We start from the raw sequence: 16637 nt of genomic DNA, 5'->3' as shown, positions 1-16637 counted from the left end.
GAGCAAGAGCAAGAAGCTGCATACTTGGATGGGGTTGTTAGTATTGGGACTGAAAGGTATGGCAAACTGGGAGGCATTTCAAAGTTAGATGGGAGGTAGACGAACATTGGGGCTACGTGAGCACTAAAATCTAGGAAGAGAGAAAGAAAACCAAGGGCAGAACAGAAACATCTGTCCATCCATATGTATATATGCACAAACATTTATGTATGTGCATGCAGGCACATATATATATATATGCGTAGGGGTGGGAGTTGAGGCAGGGGCCAGTGAAGGGAACTGGCTGGAAAGGCCACGGACCTGCAGGAGGGGACAGCAGGCATTCGGGAGAAGCTTGGTTAGAAGGACAGAAACAGACCGAGCTTTTAGATACAGCCTAGGTCAACAGATAATAAACCTGGATGGGAGTTCAGAGATATTTGGAATGGGAGAATGGTGACTGGGGTGTGGAGAGAAAACAAAAAATGAGCAAGGGCGAGAATAGGAAGGATGGATGGGTTCAGACTGCTCGGGTAGGCAGATGAGCTTAGAGTGAGAGCAGCACAGACGTAGATGCCACTGGCTTAAAGCAGAGAGCTGGTGGCTCGGGAGTGGACACGTCAGCGATTGGGTTTGGGAGGATTCAGGTCTGGGGAAGGGAACAGTTTGTGCCTAGTTAAGGATGGATACTGCTAACAATAATCCAGGGTTTAGCAGGGTATTTGCTAATGTCCAACTGATTAGATTGTACCTGCAAAGTACGCTTGCTTTCCAAAGGACCAGAATAATTTGCTTGGTCTGAAGATGAGCACAACTATGTATATAGATGAGCATAGCAAGATATGTAGTTATGTATATATATAGTAGTACATACAAAGCTGTTTAGTTGATTTCAAGACTATAAAATAATAATGATTAGTTTAATAATTCTAATAATTAGGTAAGAAGTTATTAATGTGGACATAGCATCAGAGATTGATACCGTATCTTTACCATTTCATGTATTCGTGATGTGCTGAACAGTATTGCATGGGATTACCATGACATTCTTTAACAGCCACTGTTTAATTAAAATTAGCTTGCAAGATAAATATTTCTTCCCTTTTCCCTCTAAATGTAGCATGGTTCTACTCTCCCTTTTTCTTCAATAAAATAATAATAATAATAAATGTTATTGCTACTATTAGAGTAGAAATTTTCCTTTTTTCAAGTGAGCTGTTCAGTGCCACAGACAAGAAATGTCTGTTTTTATTTTTTTATAAATCAGTCAAATCTCAAAGATTTACATTATCTTCACTGGCATCTCTATGTGGATATCTTTCCCCTCCCTATTAAAATTTTAAAAGAACTGCAAAACATAAAGTTGTTAGGATCTTACAGAAAATGTTTGGGAAGTCTCTATAATTTAAAGTACAAAGCAAAGTAAATAAAGGAGGTGCTGTTTCAACGATGTTTGCAATTAATGTTACAGTGCATAAGAATAAAAAGTTTATATGTGTGTATGGCTACGTTTGTATTTATCTTCTGCATAAGAGAAGGGCTGCTCCTTATCATGAGGCTTTGTCTTTTTCACGTGTTTACTGTAACTGGTCAAGTTAACGTAGGGTGACATTAGAACATCTGCCTAAAACCTTATGTCATCTGCAGTCATTGGAGTTAGACATCTGCCTTGGCAAGGTGGCCGGTATTTTCTTTCCGTGAGGGATTTCGCCCATTGCCGTTGATCACGGAATTCAAGAGGAGGTCACCTGTCTGTCTAAAAAGCGTTAAATGTGAATTTATGTATAAACTTCCTTTTTTATTTTTTGAGTTAACATTCCATTTAAAAGCCTATCTAAAAGGTTGTACGGTACTAAACAGCTCTTTTTACTTCTGTTTCCAAAGAGATCTGCAAGGAAGAACTCTTCAAACTAAACCATCATCCTAAAGTACCACTGCTACAAACTTGTTTCTGCAATCACTTGAAATTCCTTCTCTGAATGTACTTGGATACAGAGTCACAGATCTATTGAACCATTTTTATAACAGTATTAATGGGAAAAGAATTTTCAATGGGTATTTATTTGAGACTACCTCAGTGTCCACAATAAAACTGCTCTCAGTGAAAGATGGAGGTGCTGCAGTGTGATACTTACCTGATTAAGTTATTCTAATTTCTCTGTAAAAAAGCAAAACAAACAAACAAACCCACTAATTCTGACTAAAGGAAGAATAATTGAATAAGCCAGAAGAAGAGCTTTCTTATCTGAGTCATGAAATCAGCTCATTGTGTTTGGTAGTGCACCTTTTTGGATTAAAGTGTATGCTTAACTCCTGGACTCGTGTTTTTAACCAGTAACTTAATAACAAGCATCCTATTTATAATGAAAGGTTCATTCTGCGTAACCTTGATCTCCAATAAGAACATTACTTTAACACTTCCAGTATTAAACTGCAGCGTACGCCGGCTTTGCTGAAATCATGCAGCTTGAATTAACCTTTTGCACTTTGGCCACAAAGGAATAAAAAGTATGCCCCAAGGGATAAAAAGACAATAAAATACTGTCTATTTCGAGTACTTGTAATACTTTGAATGAATTGGTGTAACCACTAACCTTAGTGACCTAACTCCTGAGTTCGCATTTTGAATGGCACTTCAACAGCCTTTAGTAGCATTTGAAACTTGAAAGTAATTAACTGTTCTTTCAGCATGGCTAAGTAAATGCCTTAGGATGCTCTATAAAAGTTCCATTTCACGTGTTGGTTCACAAAACGGCCTAATGATTTAAATTGATGCTAAATCATTTTGAGTCAAGTCAGAACTGTTTCCAGGCATACTAATGCTGTATGAAGCCATAGTTTATACAGTTCAGGAACACTAGTTTCAATCAAACTGCTATATGTGCCTAACCAAGAGATGACATCAGTTTACCATATATTTCTACTGATGTGAAACAGTGGTTTCACTACTGATTTGAAAATGCAAACGATATTCCTCTCTTCTGTATGCACTTCTATGCCAATCAGTAACGACTAGTAGACGTCTTTGGAGACATATCTGATTGTTGCCAACTGTATCGTGTTCTTCACAATGGTGATCAGTTAGTTTTATGAAGATGAAAATACACAGTGTAGAGACCTGTATTTGCGATTTTGTGATCTCAGGATTCAGCAATTGCTAGCAGATTGCGTAGTTTAAAGTTTATATAAAAAGGAACGGTGCTAATTAGAAACACCACTGGTCTGTGAGGATCATAGGTGATCTTCAATATACTTAGTGCTCTGTGAGTTGAGTGCTCTTTCTGTAAGTGAGGAAAAAAGAAAAAGAAGGTAGCATATGTAGGATAATTACATGTTTGTTAAAATAGCGATTCTACTATTTCTAGGGAAATATTAATACTTATTTCCAGAGTTCCTTTCTCCCCCTGTGCCTCATTCTCTTTCCTTTAAGTCTGACTTTGAAGTCCTTGGGAAAATGATGAAATATATGAATTCAGCTTCTTTTCTGTTTGACTACCTATGTCTCAACATTTGTGGGAACGGTTAGCAGGAGAGGATAAATCTGAATCTACAGCTTAGGGAAGACAGATGTTCTACTTTTCATTAAGTATTCTGTGCAGCCTTAAGAAGGTGGCAGTGTTTGCTGATAGATATGTTAAGAATATTGGATCAAACACTGCCTTATTACAACAGCATGGTTTCATTCTGCTTGAATATATTTAACCAATGGGAAGGCAAATTTTATGCAGATGTGATGCTTGAAACAGCAGAGTAATTCTGTGGTTAATCAGTAGGAAAAAAATGAATGTGTTATTTAGCTTTAAAAAGAGATGATGTCTGCAAATTATTTCTGTAGTCCAACTCAAAATTACATGTCCATTGCTTAATAAATAAAAAAGTAGTTTTAAAATCTTACTCACTTTTAATATCTTTAGAATGCAAACGCGAGATCACATAAATGCTCTCTTAGTGCAACAGAATACTTCTGGATGTTAGTGAAAATAAGCTATTGCAAGAAATAGACAGGCTCATAATAAAGACTAAAGAGTTCCGCCAGCTCTTATCTAGAAGCTCTTTGTGTTTAACCAGGATGCAGGACTTTGAAAAATACTATATTTTTTTGGCTTACACAGAAATCTGAAGGCTGAATATTGCAGTCCATGAGAAGAAAAAATACTTTTTATTTTCAGACAGAAGTTACTGTTCTATGTCTAAGAATAGACTGAAGTATCAATTTTAACTTTTTAAAATTAATTGTTATTAATTAAATTGTTATTAATTAAATGTTAATTTTGAGTAGACTATATATTTACATCCAGGAAGAACTGTATTTTGATAAGAAAACCTGAGATCAGCTTTCATTTTAAATTGGAAGTTAAAAGATGTCATTTAATATCAAGTGAATAGGAAAAGTCTAGTCACACCCAGTTTGAAGTTGCTCAGCAGAGAACATAAGCTTCAGGTTAAAATCACTAGGTGCTTAAACAGAAGACTTTGCGTATTGCATTTTTTTGGAAATAAGTTAATCTGTAGTGATAATTTCTTCATATCTGTATTTTTATGCAGACTTCAGCTCTAATATAGCCTGAAATCCATTGTTCTTTGAATATTTTAGAAGCAGAAAAATACCTGTATAATAATTGCTGCTTTTTGTAACTTACTGTGCCCCAGAGCCACCAGTTCCCATTGCTCCACCTCAGCTGTCCTCAGTTGGTGCGACATACTTGTGGATACAGTTGAACGCCAATTCCATTAATGGAGATGGACCCATTATTCAAAGGGAAGTCGAGTATCGAACTTCAAGTGGAAGCTGGTATGACATACAACCTGTGGACTCCACGAGCTATAAGATTGGGCACCTGGATCCTGACACAGAGTATGAGATCAGTGTGTTACTTACAAGACCAGGTGAAGGAGGAACGGGATCTCCTGGCCCAGCTCTAAAAACAAGAACAAAATGTGCTGGTGAGTACTCAAAAGCGATTGGAGATGTTTCAAGCATATGTCTAGGGTTGAAAATGTAAGTTATTTTAGTAGCAGTCTTTACTATCTACCTTAAACCAGCAGGCTTCAGGAGTTAAGACTGAATGCTTTTAAGTGTAACATCTCAGCATTTGCCAGTATGATTTAAATCATACCTGTTCATGCCTTAAAGTGGTCAGCGTAGCGTGCTGCATAGATGAGTGACTTTTGCTTTCAGGTATGCTGTATTCCACTGAACACTCTCCATTTCATTAAACCCTGCTCTCGTTAGTGTATGCTTGGGATGTTTTTTTTTTTTTTTGTTTTGTTTTTTCCCTTCTTTTTTGGCTGCTGTTCCAAGATCGGGAATAATTTTGTTTGGTTTGGATAAAGTTTCTTCTTCCTTTTTCCAGTGTCAGGTATATCGTACTTGTAGATAAAGTGGAAAAAGATCCTGTGTAACAGCAAATGTAGTCATGGTTATGACTCAATTAGCAGATAAGGTTTAGCCGAGGACTGCTTTCTTGAGTGACTGACAGCATGTCTTTTCATTAAATGAGATAGTGTGATTTGTCATGTTGTATAGCAGTCTTGGCTCCTATTTTGGATGCTATAATTAATAGTGCTGACCTCTGACTGTAAGAAGATACAAAGAAGACCTATTATACAAAAAACAATTGCACAGTAATCTTCAGGAAGAGTGGCAGTGATATTAATTTGGGATGCAGCTGCTCAAAAAATAATAGAGTATCTTGTGACCTGGATTTAATTTTTATTTTTTTGTCATTAGTGTTTCCCCCCAATATTTTGAATCTTCTTTCTGCTGCTGTAGAGCTGGTAGAAGATAGTCAGAAGTGTACCTAGAAGAAGTGTGACTAAGCAAATGGTATTTGCTTATTGATTCTAATATTTTAAAGAACTGATTGGTGTTGTTTGCCTTTTTAACAGTACCAGGAAAAATTATATATTTCAGCAGAAATAATGATGTATTTCCATTGCATATGCCAGTAAAGTTAGTTTTCATAAAGTCACTTGGCCATCTACCAGTGGCTGAGTGGCATTCAGTTGTACGAATTGGTGTGATGCCAAATACAGAGTAAAAAATGGTTGCTGTCAGAATCGCAGTGTTATGTTTTGAAGATGCAAGCTTATATAAGTTGTAACTATATGATTTTTTTTCTTCCTCACATTGTTGGAAATTTAATGAAAAATACTAAGTGGCAGTACACAATGGTGAACTATTTAATATTTGTAAGGTTTTCTTTATTAGACTAAGATAACAACAGTTTAGTCAAAACTGGGGCATAAAAATTAATTAGAGTTCCCTTCAGGAGTGTTTCTAGGTCACTATGCCTTTCATAATAATGTAAAATTTTCTGTCTAGACAAGGTATGTATATATTTAGTACAGAAGTACTTCAAGCATTTTAAAATTAAACCAGTTTTTCTCATAGCTTGGTTATGTGCTTATCCAATGAGGTAATGTAACATCAGGTTCTGTGTAAGTGAGCCTGTTTGCACTGAAGGGTTAGAGACTGTGGTGGATTGATACCAGCCAGCCAAGCACCCACACAGCCACTCGCTCAGTCACCTCTGTCTGGGGACAGGGAGAAGATAAAGTCAGGTGAGAAGACCTATGGATTGACATAAAGGTAGTTTGATAGGCGAAGCAAAAGCTGTGTGTGCAAGCAAAGCAAATAAGGAATTTATTCACTATTTCACATCAGCAGGCAGATTTTTAGCTACATAGTGGAAAGCAGGGCCTCAGCACACTAAATGGTTACTTGGGAAATGTCATAATCATGAACATCCCCCCTTCCTCCTCCTTTCCTTGAGCTTTTATTGCTGACCATGGCATCCTTACAATGGGATATCCCTTTCCAATTTGGGTCAGCTGTCCCAGCTGTGTCCCCTCCCCAACTCTTGCCTACTCGCTGCAGGGGAGGGGCGGGAAAAGTAGGAAGCCTGGACAAGGAAATTAACTCTGTCCCAGCGAGACCCAGTACAGAGAAAGAAATCCAGAATGTTAGTTGTATTTAAGAACATCATATGCTTTCTAGTCGTTTCAGTGGTACGTACTGTTGAGTATTAAAACATGCATTCGATCTCATAAAACACAGCGTACTGGAAGTATTTTATTACCTGGTAAAGTCTCGTAATACATCAGCATTATTTGTGTTTTCATTAAGCTAAACAGTAACCTTCTCAAATTAAAAGCAGAAAGTGATGTCTGACTGAAAAATTTAAATCGAATGATGATATTAAATCTGTCTCTACAAATTGCCTTTTTTATAGCAGAAGATACTGCTTTGAAGGTGTAGTGGTTATTGGTTAACTGTTAGCAAGTGACATGCTAATAACTGGCCCGAGGGGTTAAAGAGAGATGCTGATAAACTAATGACAGTATAATTAAGCTGGGTAGGAGTAAAATAATGCCAGTCTCCAAAGCATACCATAGAATTAATAAAACAGGAGTCTTTAAGAGAAGAGTCATTGCACCTTTTTAATTACTGTGATAATTGTATGCTGCTTGCCTGTTCCCTAGGGGTCTAGTGAACCACTCTGAGACTCAAAGCAGTACGCTAGACATTCAATAATCTTAACAGTTCTCCAAAGCATTTGAAATATGTTTTCATTTTAGCAGAACGAGATCTCGCAGGCTTGTAATAGACAAGTCCTATCTGTAACTTTAGTAAATAAAAGCATCTATAATGAGAATGCAAAGAAAATGAAGAAAAATCATCTCGCTAGACTTGACTGCATCATCCTCAGTGGAGCAGTTACGTACTTTCTGAAGTGCTTTCCTTCCTTCTGATGAAATGTAATATAAATGTAAGTGCTCTTTCAGTGTAATGTTGAGGAAGGCTGAGGAATAACGTTCAGATCTGGTTTAGATTTAACCTAGAATGTAGAGTGCAGGTTTGAAAAAGAGGAGGCTAATGGATTTTTGGCAATTGTAAACCACATTTGAATCAGACTTACAAAAAAAATTGTTGCTTTTTTTTCCCTAGATTCAAGGTCTGAAACCAAGACCTCCCTTGTTTGTCTGGAATTTGAATCACCAGTTGCTGTGTTCAAAGCTCTCTCTTCCCACAGTTGTGTCATATGGTGTTATGAACTTAGAGGAGTGATGCTATTATACAAGCACTTCAAAAAAGGGTGGGGGTGTGTGGGGAGAGATGGGAAGAGGGGGAAGGAAAAAAATAATCGGGAGATATATGACAGAACATTTCCGTTACACAGTGTATCTCAGATCACTCTCATATACATTTTCACTCTAGTATATTTGTAAAATGATAATTTCAAAATAGTAGCCCCCAATTAGAGTTCCTCACAGTTCAGACAGCATTATCAGAGGCATAAGATTGCTAGCTTGGTGTCAGGCTCACAGCGCCCACCACTGCTATGGAGACCGTGCTCACCCACACTCTATCCAGCCATTGCTTGCAGCTAAATAGCTGCACAAATATTTGAACCAAAGAAATCACCTTATATCTAAGCACAGAGCCAACAGCTGCCCTGCCACGTGGGATATAAGTTCATGGATCTGAAAGTCAATGGTCATCAAACAAACCAACCACCCACCCACCAAGCTGTTAGCCCTCCCATACCATTGAAGACTGTGAATCCTCTGGTGCCTGAAAAAATCCAGAACCAAATCTTCTCTAAATCTGACCCCAAACCGGTGGAACCATCTATAATAAAACCTGAGTAGGCTAGTTTAAAGATTAATAGGATAGAACGTGTTTTATAGTTTTCTTTTCCATATCAACATTTCTGTGGATAGAATTATTTTTCTGTGCTTTGCAACAAGTTTTGTCTTAAACACACATTATATGATAAAAATCTTGATCCAGTCTGTGTCCCTGCACTTTGAAGGTGAGACAACGCCCAGTGAAAACTGAACTAGAAAACTGTAGTGAAATTTAAGAAAACAATTAAAAAAAATAAAAAATGCCACAAAAATACTTACGATGGATTATCCCAAAGTTATTTTTAAGTTAGAATTCCACTTCTCTGTGTTAAGATACAATTATTGCCCTGTGTTTGCAAAAACAATTGCTGCCAACGTAACCAACGATTTTCCAGGCAGAAAATTCAGACATGCTCAATATATACAAAGAAGCAACAGGAATATTTTAATTAAAGCTGTTCTTCTTGCTGTCCCTTTTGCCCCCTCACCTGAGCTTGTCAGGAGGAAAGCTGTTACTCCCAGGTCTATTGAGCTCTTGCATCACTGCTGCAGGTTAGTTGTAAACTGTCTGTTACTCCTAGCAGGCTTGTTACATCTGGAAGAAAGGAGCAGAGGAACTCTTTAAATCCCTACTTCTAAAGATTATTCTTTTTCATCTTTTTTCTTTTCCTCACTGCTTTGGATCTAGGGGGTGGTTTTTCAAGGTGCCAGAATTAGTCCCCTACTTCTTCACTGCCCACTGATAACCACTGGCACAGTGAAACCATCTACATGTACCAAAAAGTTCGCTGATGGAATGAGCAAATTATCTTTCCTCTGGTCAAATAAGAGCTCATCTCCTGGTACCAGGCCCTGAAAATGATCAGACGTGGACCAGACCCTGTTTTTCCCTGGGAATGTTAACTAAGTTCTCTGTTTCTCCTTTTAATTGCTAAAAGGGATGCATGACTTAAAAGTATATAGGGTCTATAGCCAGTTAGTAAAATGTATGGAAATACAGTATTTGCATAGAAAACATAGGTTCACTCTGTTGAAAGCTGTAGCTTGATCCACAGCCAAAGTGTAAAACTCTAATCTCACTCCAGCTCTTTATTTCAGGGAGCCTATACGATTTACACATTACTTTGCATCAGGTTGAAACAGACAAAAAGGCTGAAATGTGCAGGCTGTACAGGTTGGCGACTGTCCTGACCCATGTCAGCATGCTCTTGCATGCACAGGTTCAGCAGCTAGCACTCCATGTCACCACATTTCTCCTTACGCATGACAGGAAGCACTTGTCACCCATCTACAAGATGGACAGTCCTCAGGCCCTAATGTATCAGATTCTTTGTACTCAATCGTTTTAACAGTTGGTCTTCCCCATTCTCCACCCTCATATCTCATTCCCATCTTCTTTTGTCATTAGTTCTGTAGTTAGTCTCTCCCTTCGACAGTGTTCATGCCCTGAATCTCAGTGATTATTTCCATGCCCTTCCCCATTGAAAATCACTGTTAGGAAAGAGGAGTTCCTTCCTAAAAACAGTTTCACAAGGTAGAAATGGGGGCTGCCTTTCACAGTTTTTGCCGACTTCTTTGAATCTTTGACCTTTTTATCTCAAGAAAAGAGGAAGGATCTTTGTGTCATTGGGAATTAAATTCTTCCTTCTTATTCCTATACCTTGAGGGACTGCCTGTGAACAGGTCAAGGTTTTTTTTTCCCTTTTCTTTTTTTTTTTTTCCTGGCATATAATGAAGTCCTGACACTGTTTAGTTTTGTGATCATGAGAGAATTCAACTGGAAGACATTCTGCAGGTACTTTTCTACAGCACTTAGCACTTTCCTTTTAAGTATGAACCAAGGTTGTACAGCTGTGTTGCATCGGAGCTAGACCTGAAGTTACAGGCACCTGAACCCTGAGGAAAAGGGTAGCAGGTAACGTGCCATTTTATTTTCTGGGCAGAAAAAACTTTTCCAGCTGTGGAAAAGTTCCAGTATTTCTAAAGTTACCATCCCAAAGCTGATGCTATAATAAGCTTTAGTAGGAAGTTGTGTTGATTTACCACAAGTTCCACATTACACTTCTACTTCATCTATTGTTTTCATTGCAAAAGTAAATTACAATTTCAATTTCAATCAGAAATTTGAAGTAAAAAATAGTTACTGTATCATCCTTTCTCCTAATGCCTTTCTGATATAAAAATGATTCCCATCTAAGGTCCATTTGCTTACAAGGGTGAAAACTAGTATTGAATTTTCTGTGGTATAGGGGGTGAATCAGTTTTGGGGATTTGCAGAAGGTAAGCTGATAAATTTTAACAGAAGTCCAAGAAAATATTAACTAGTGGGATGCACGTCCATGTCCCCATGTCATTTGTCCCCTTCTCTGATTAGAAATCCAAAGGAATGCATCTTCTTTGAAAGGGCCTGATTGAAAAGACAAATAATGTTCAGCTGTGACTGTTACATGAAAGTTCTTCCCTGACAGCCACTTGCCTGGGAACAAATGCACAGGCTGTTCCTTACTGAGCTGATCGCTCTGTTCCTGTCTTAAAGATTAGCTTTCCTCTTGTGTTATTGAAGATCGTGGGTCAAGAAAAAAGCAAAGTAATTCAAATTCCTCCCTTAAAAATCCACTTAAATTCAGTTCTCCTCTTTGTCTCACAGTCTAAAATTGCCCTCTGGGATTTCTTTAAATACAAAAAGCAAGAAAGCTGCAGTAAATGACAGCAAATGCAGCTGGAACAAATGCCACGTGTATCTTCAGAAAGGACAAGAAGACGTAGGGAACTTACAGTCCAGTCAGCTTCCCCTTGGTTCCTGGGAAGATGATGGACCAGCTACTCCTGGAAACCAAGCACATGAAGGCAAAAAAGTGATTGGCAGAAATCATTATGGATTCACAAAAAGGAATTCATGCTTGATGAACCCGATAACCTTCTCTGATGAAATGTCTGGCTTGGTAGATGGAGGAGCGAGCAGGGGATATTGTCTACCTTGTCTTCAAGAAGGCTTTCAACACGGTCTCCCATAAGCTGATGGGCAGACAGTGAGGTGGATTGAAAACTGGCTTAATGGCCTAGTCCGGAGGGTGGTGATGAGTGAGTGACATGAGGTCTAGTTGGAGGCTAGTGAGGGGCTGCAAAGGTGATGAAGGGCCTGGAGAATCTCTCCTGTGAGGAAGAGGCTGAGAGGCTGAGAGCTGGGGCTGTTCAGCCTGGAGAAGAGGAGGCTCAGGAGAGATCTCATCAGTGTCTGAAAACACCTGAAGGGAAGGTGTAATGAAGATGGAGCCAGGCTATTTGCAGTGGTGCCCAGTGCCAGGACAAGAGGCAGTGGGCACCGACTGGAGCACAGGAGGCTCCCTCTGAACACCACAAAACAATGTGATGGTGACTGAGCACTGGCACAGGTTGCCCAGAGAGGTTGCGGAGTTTCCTCCGTGGAGATCTTCAGAAGGCAATCAAGCATGTTCCTGTGCAGCTTGCTCAGGCCCTGCTTGAGTGTTGGGACTGGGGGGTGTTTGGACTGGGTCACCTCCAGAGGCCCCTTCCACCCTCAGCCATTTGGTGATTCTATCTTTCTCTCAAACTCGAGGAAAAGAAGCTCCCACCACAGTGCCTATTAAATTCTCCTGGGCTCTGCTTTCACAAGCAGGGATGTATCGTGAGGGCTGTGCTGTGTTCCTGTCCTTCCCCAGGTTTGTGTGCACAGCAAGGTAGAGCACGATGGAAATCTTTTTATTCAGAGGCTTCGGTTCTGCCACATCATATCTGATGCTTGTTCAGTTCTGTGGTTACCAGCGATAGGGAGCAATACACACTTCCTTTTAGAAAATAAAATGTTATCAGGGGTCTGCCCTTTCATCCCAAGAGTGTCTTTCCTTTGCAGCGCTGATCCTGGATCAGTTTCTCTGCTCAGTAAGTCTTCAGCCTCTGCACACAAACATGTTCTGTAACATCAGCAACCAAGCGAGCTGGTGTTATGTAGAAATTAGTAATCCCTGCACTTTTGTGTTTTCACCAGTCCCTAAATACATATTTTCAGTTCAGTTGCAACACCCAGAGGTCTCACTGGAGGAACAGAACATTTTCCTTCCCCACCACCTGAAGAGGGGAGTACCGGCAGGAGGAGGACAGGCAGATTCCTGCCTGGATCTGGGTCTGTTGGCCTCTGTCTGACACACGTGCTGAGTATAACAGGAACACAGACAGCTTCTGGTGATGATAAAAGACACAGAGTATGAAACCTGACTGTCAGTTTGTTTTGAGGAGCTGCTCATTACAATGTGGAGGAGCATTTAGGTTGTTTTTTTAGTTTCTTTGGTGGGGAGGGCAGGGGGATATTTTTTTTAATGGCAATTACATCAGAATGGAAACTGAATGTTTGTGAAAAGAAGTGTCAAGCAGGACTGTCTTCAGTCATGTGAAAAGCAGTCATATAAACGGAGACTTAGTTCTTCACTTTATTAGTTTCCCATTTCAAAACATTTGCAGAGGAAGAAATTAACCTGCTCTTTGAGACAAATGAACCTTCACCATTTTATAGCAAACCTGAGGGGCAAAATTATTAATTTCACATCTGCCAAGTAGAGGGAATGTGAAGAAAACATAATGACCCTTGAGAGAAAGTAGATAATGTGATTTCTCCTATGACACTGCTCCATCTCCAGATTTGTTGCAGTCTCTTATTAATTATAAAAATAAGTTAAAAAAATAAAAATCAAAGAGGAGATTTTATCCAGCTTTGATTTAGAAAGGATTCCTGGGTGCAGACTGAAAAGAAACCAGCAAATTGGTAGTGTACTGGCTGAAACAGAAGACTGATATGTGGGCATCTTTAATAGAATAGGTAAACTGGGTACAATAGTCCAAAATATTAATAGGGCATTCCTTGGGATTATGTGGTTCTGAACAAAATGAACATGAACTGTTCCATGGATGCTTTGGCTTTCTCTTTTCAGAACTATTATTACAACAGATTACTGCAGATTTAAATAAATACATTGGTAATCTATTATTGAAAGCAGTTTTGAAACACAGAATAGGGAATGCTTTGGGGATAGATGCTTTCCCTGTGAAGTTCCACAGGTGCCTCTTTTGAGGACAGTTTTCACATCAATTACTCCTAGAGTAGGAAGCGATGCCATACTGTGTTCCAGTTAGAGGCAAACTTCATTATTAGGACCTTTGGCAAAAACATTAGCAAATGTGATAGGAGGGAATGCTTTTTCCTTTGACTTAGCCAACGTAGAAAGTCTCATGCAAAAACAAAAGAAAATCTTTCATACGTTTGAAGTGGTCTAGGTATATTCTCTTCAACTTTTGTCTAAAAACCAAAAAACTAATTATGCATGATGCGAAGCTTTAGAAATGCTGTGTTAACTCCCCAAGCTCATGTCTATTATGTATGCTCTGCTAATGAAGAAAATCTCCATTAATCTGGAGTTTTCAGAAATACAGGAAGCACATTTATCATAGCCTTTAAAGGAATCCCAATGGCGCATTATGCAATGCCGTGATTGCTTTTGTGCGCCTCAGTCACTGTCTGATAGGAGAAGGCATTTTATGCAAGAGAGATAGCAAAAGATAACAACCTCATACGCTAATGTTTTGGGGGATTATAGTAAAGAAAAAGGGACTGCTATTTGAACACTACCTAGCCATCAAATATCTAAAGAAATACACATTTATTTAGACAGAAGTCTAAATAGCTAAGCCCTACTGAATGTCTTATGATATTACCTACTGTGCTTTGTTGAGTTTCACTACAAAGATTTTGCTTTTCTTTACTGCATTTTTTATCAAGAACAGATTTTGTAATTTAAAAAAAAAAAAAAAAAAAAGGTCTGAATGAACTTCTGAGTCACCTGTTTTGGGAACCAGGAAAATAAGTGATCTCATAGAAAATGGAAGTCCAATTTCTGAAGGATTTGTGCACTAAGTATTGCCAGTTTAGGATGATAATCCCATTTTTCCCTGGTCTCCATGTCTTTATGAGATACCTGCAAGGCAAGAAGCAGCACCCAATTAACCAGGACTTTGCTGTCAAATGGATTATTTAATGTTAGGCTTCTGCTTGTTTTCCCTGAGCCTCCTGAACAAGCGCACTAGATGGCCTCTCTTACCTTCTGGAATTAAATTCTGGCAGGTCTATGTTGAATTTATTTAAATTCAAGAGTTATTTGGTTGAAATTTGAGAATGATTTTAAAGGGTATTGAGAGCTGCAAATGGATGAACAAACAGGCATGCTACTCTATTTTATTATTTTAGTGCTCTCCTTTTCATCTGAGATTGTCAAAACGTGCTGCCTGGCCCAGCAGCTTTGGCCAGTTGCAAAGACACCTAACTTCATACTTCTGTTGGAGCATCTGGGAAGCATGAAACATCCAAATAGGACCACTGAGTATTTACGTTTTTGAACCTCTAATTTTCTTTGCAGAAAAATTGCTTACAAAAAAGGAAGCCCAGAAGTTTGCAGAATGAAAGGTGTGTTAATTCTACCCTGCTTTAAAGAAAAACAAGCGATGACGCCACTTGAGTGCTTCTGTTTGTTTGTTTGTTTGTTTGTTTTCAGTGATTGGGAGGCGTTTTGTTTGTTTGTTCCACAAATGTAGAATTGTTGTGCACAGAATTTGGTCAAACTTCATGAATGTCTCTAGGAGGAATAGCTGGTACTGTCAGTTCTGTTTTTTCTGTTACTACTTTTTGCTACAAAGAAAAAGTACAACTTGATAGACTAGGCATCTAGTTTGAGACCTGAAATCAGGGAAGATCCTGATAAGGAAATATCCTGGCATTGAAAGAAAAATAAAGTTTCTCTTTCTTGTCAGGCTGTTGGGCCACTGCAGTGCTACAAACAGGTAATTCTGTCCTACACTCCAGTGATCTCTTCTGGTCAGCAAATCTGCATCGTGTTTCTGTTTAAAATTTTACAGAAAAATAAAGCTGAGAAAGTTCAAAGAGTGCTAGACTTCCATTTCTGTAGCTTTAGAAGAGAAGTTGTTTTTTGGTATCTCATCTAATTATTGCTGTGTACTGGTTGTGCAGGGAGCAGCATTCATGAGGAACTGAGATTTTTCCAGACTCTTCTATAGGTAACATAAGTTTGGGGGAGGAAATCTGCAATATGTAGTTTTCTACCTTGGACCTAAATGACTGGATGGATCATCACCCAAATAAATTAACACATTTAACTGCAAACACCGTGATCAAACAAATGCTTGCTTAAATATCTGAAAGGAAATGGGAAATAAAATTGGGAAACGCAGTGCATGACATTCATGTGAAGTACTGTATTAATAAAATGGAGATTAAAACAGGATTGCCAATATAGTTATGATTTAGGGCTCTTGCATTCCAGTGCTCATGTTCTTTCATCCATGGGATGATCTTTTTTAGAATGAGAAGTATGACCAATCATCTAAAATATTTTTAATACTCTGTTTTCAAAGTTATAGTCCTTACATCTCTATTTAGTTGTCTTTCAATGTTCACCATCCTTGGAGATCCTTTTTATTATCTTAAATATATTAAAAAAATATCTGTGCCTTTAGTTCATGCTTATTGATTCTTTTAAGCTCAATTCAGTGCCTTGTAAAGAAAAAAAAAAGGGGAGGGGGTTCTTTTAGGAAAGGGAAAGGTCAGTTTCATCCATTAATTCATGATTCATAACTGCCCAAAAGCTCTCTGAAGATGTTTTGGTCCAGAAACTGTGCTGTGGAAAATGATGTTTAGAGTGGACTGTTATCTTTTAGTATTATCCGTATGGGAAAATGCATGTAGAGCAAAAAGGCAATAATAAGTGTTTACTCCTGACATGCAGAAGTGCCTTTTCATTTCTAGAAATTTATGTACTTTGGAAAAAAAAAAAATCAAGCTGCCTGTCAGTTGCTCTTTGTTTTGACTGTTGCTGCAGATGTTTTGTTTGCAATTAGCTGTAAAAAAAAAAAAAGCAAAAAAAAATTCAATAATTTACTTAATTACTGTTGTACGGTGTTGAATTTGAGAGGATGACCTGATATTAACTGGCATGTTTGGCCAA

At 38.4% G+C, this 16637-nt stretch overlaps 1 protein-coding gene across 5 annotated transcripts in view; it reads left to right on the top strand.

The window, feature by feature from the left end:
* Positions 1-16637, top strand: part of PTPRM (protein tyrosine phosphatase receptor type M) — a 476211-nt gene that overhangs the window by 193766 nt on the left and 265808 nt on the right. For all 5 annotated transcript variants that reach the window (XM_050708960.1, XM_035564162.2, XM_035564160.2 and 2 more), the window contains exon 7: positions 4630-4923. In XM_050708960.1, coding sequence (XP_050564917.1) covers positions 4630-4923 — 294 coding nt within the window. The remainder of the gene's footprint in view (positions 1-4629; positions 4924-16637) is intronic.

Source organism: Cygnus atratus, chromosome 2 (assembly GCF_013377495.2).
Source record: "Cygnus atratus isolate AKBS03 ecotype Queensland, Australia chromosome 2, CAtr_DNAZoo_HiC_assembly, whole genome shotgun sequence".
Taxonomy (NCBI): domain Eukaryota; kingdom Metazoa; phylum Chordata; class Aves; order Anseriformes; family Anatidae; genus Cygnus; species Cygnus atratus.
The sequence above is the reverse complement of the archived record's forward strand: the minus strand, read 5'-3'. Positions and strand labels throughout refer to the sequence as shown.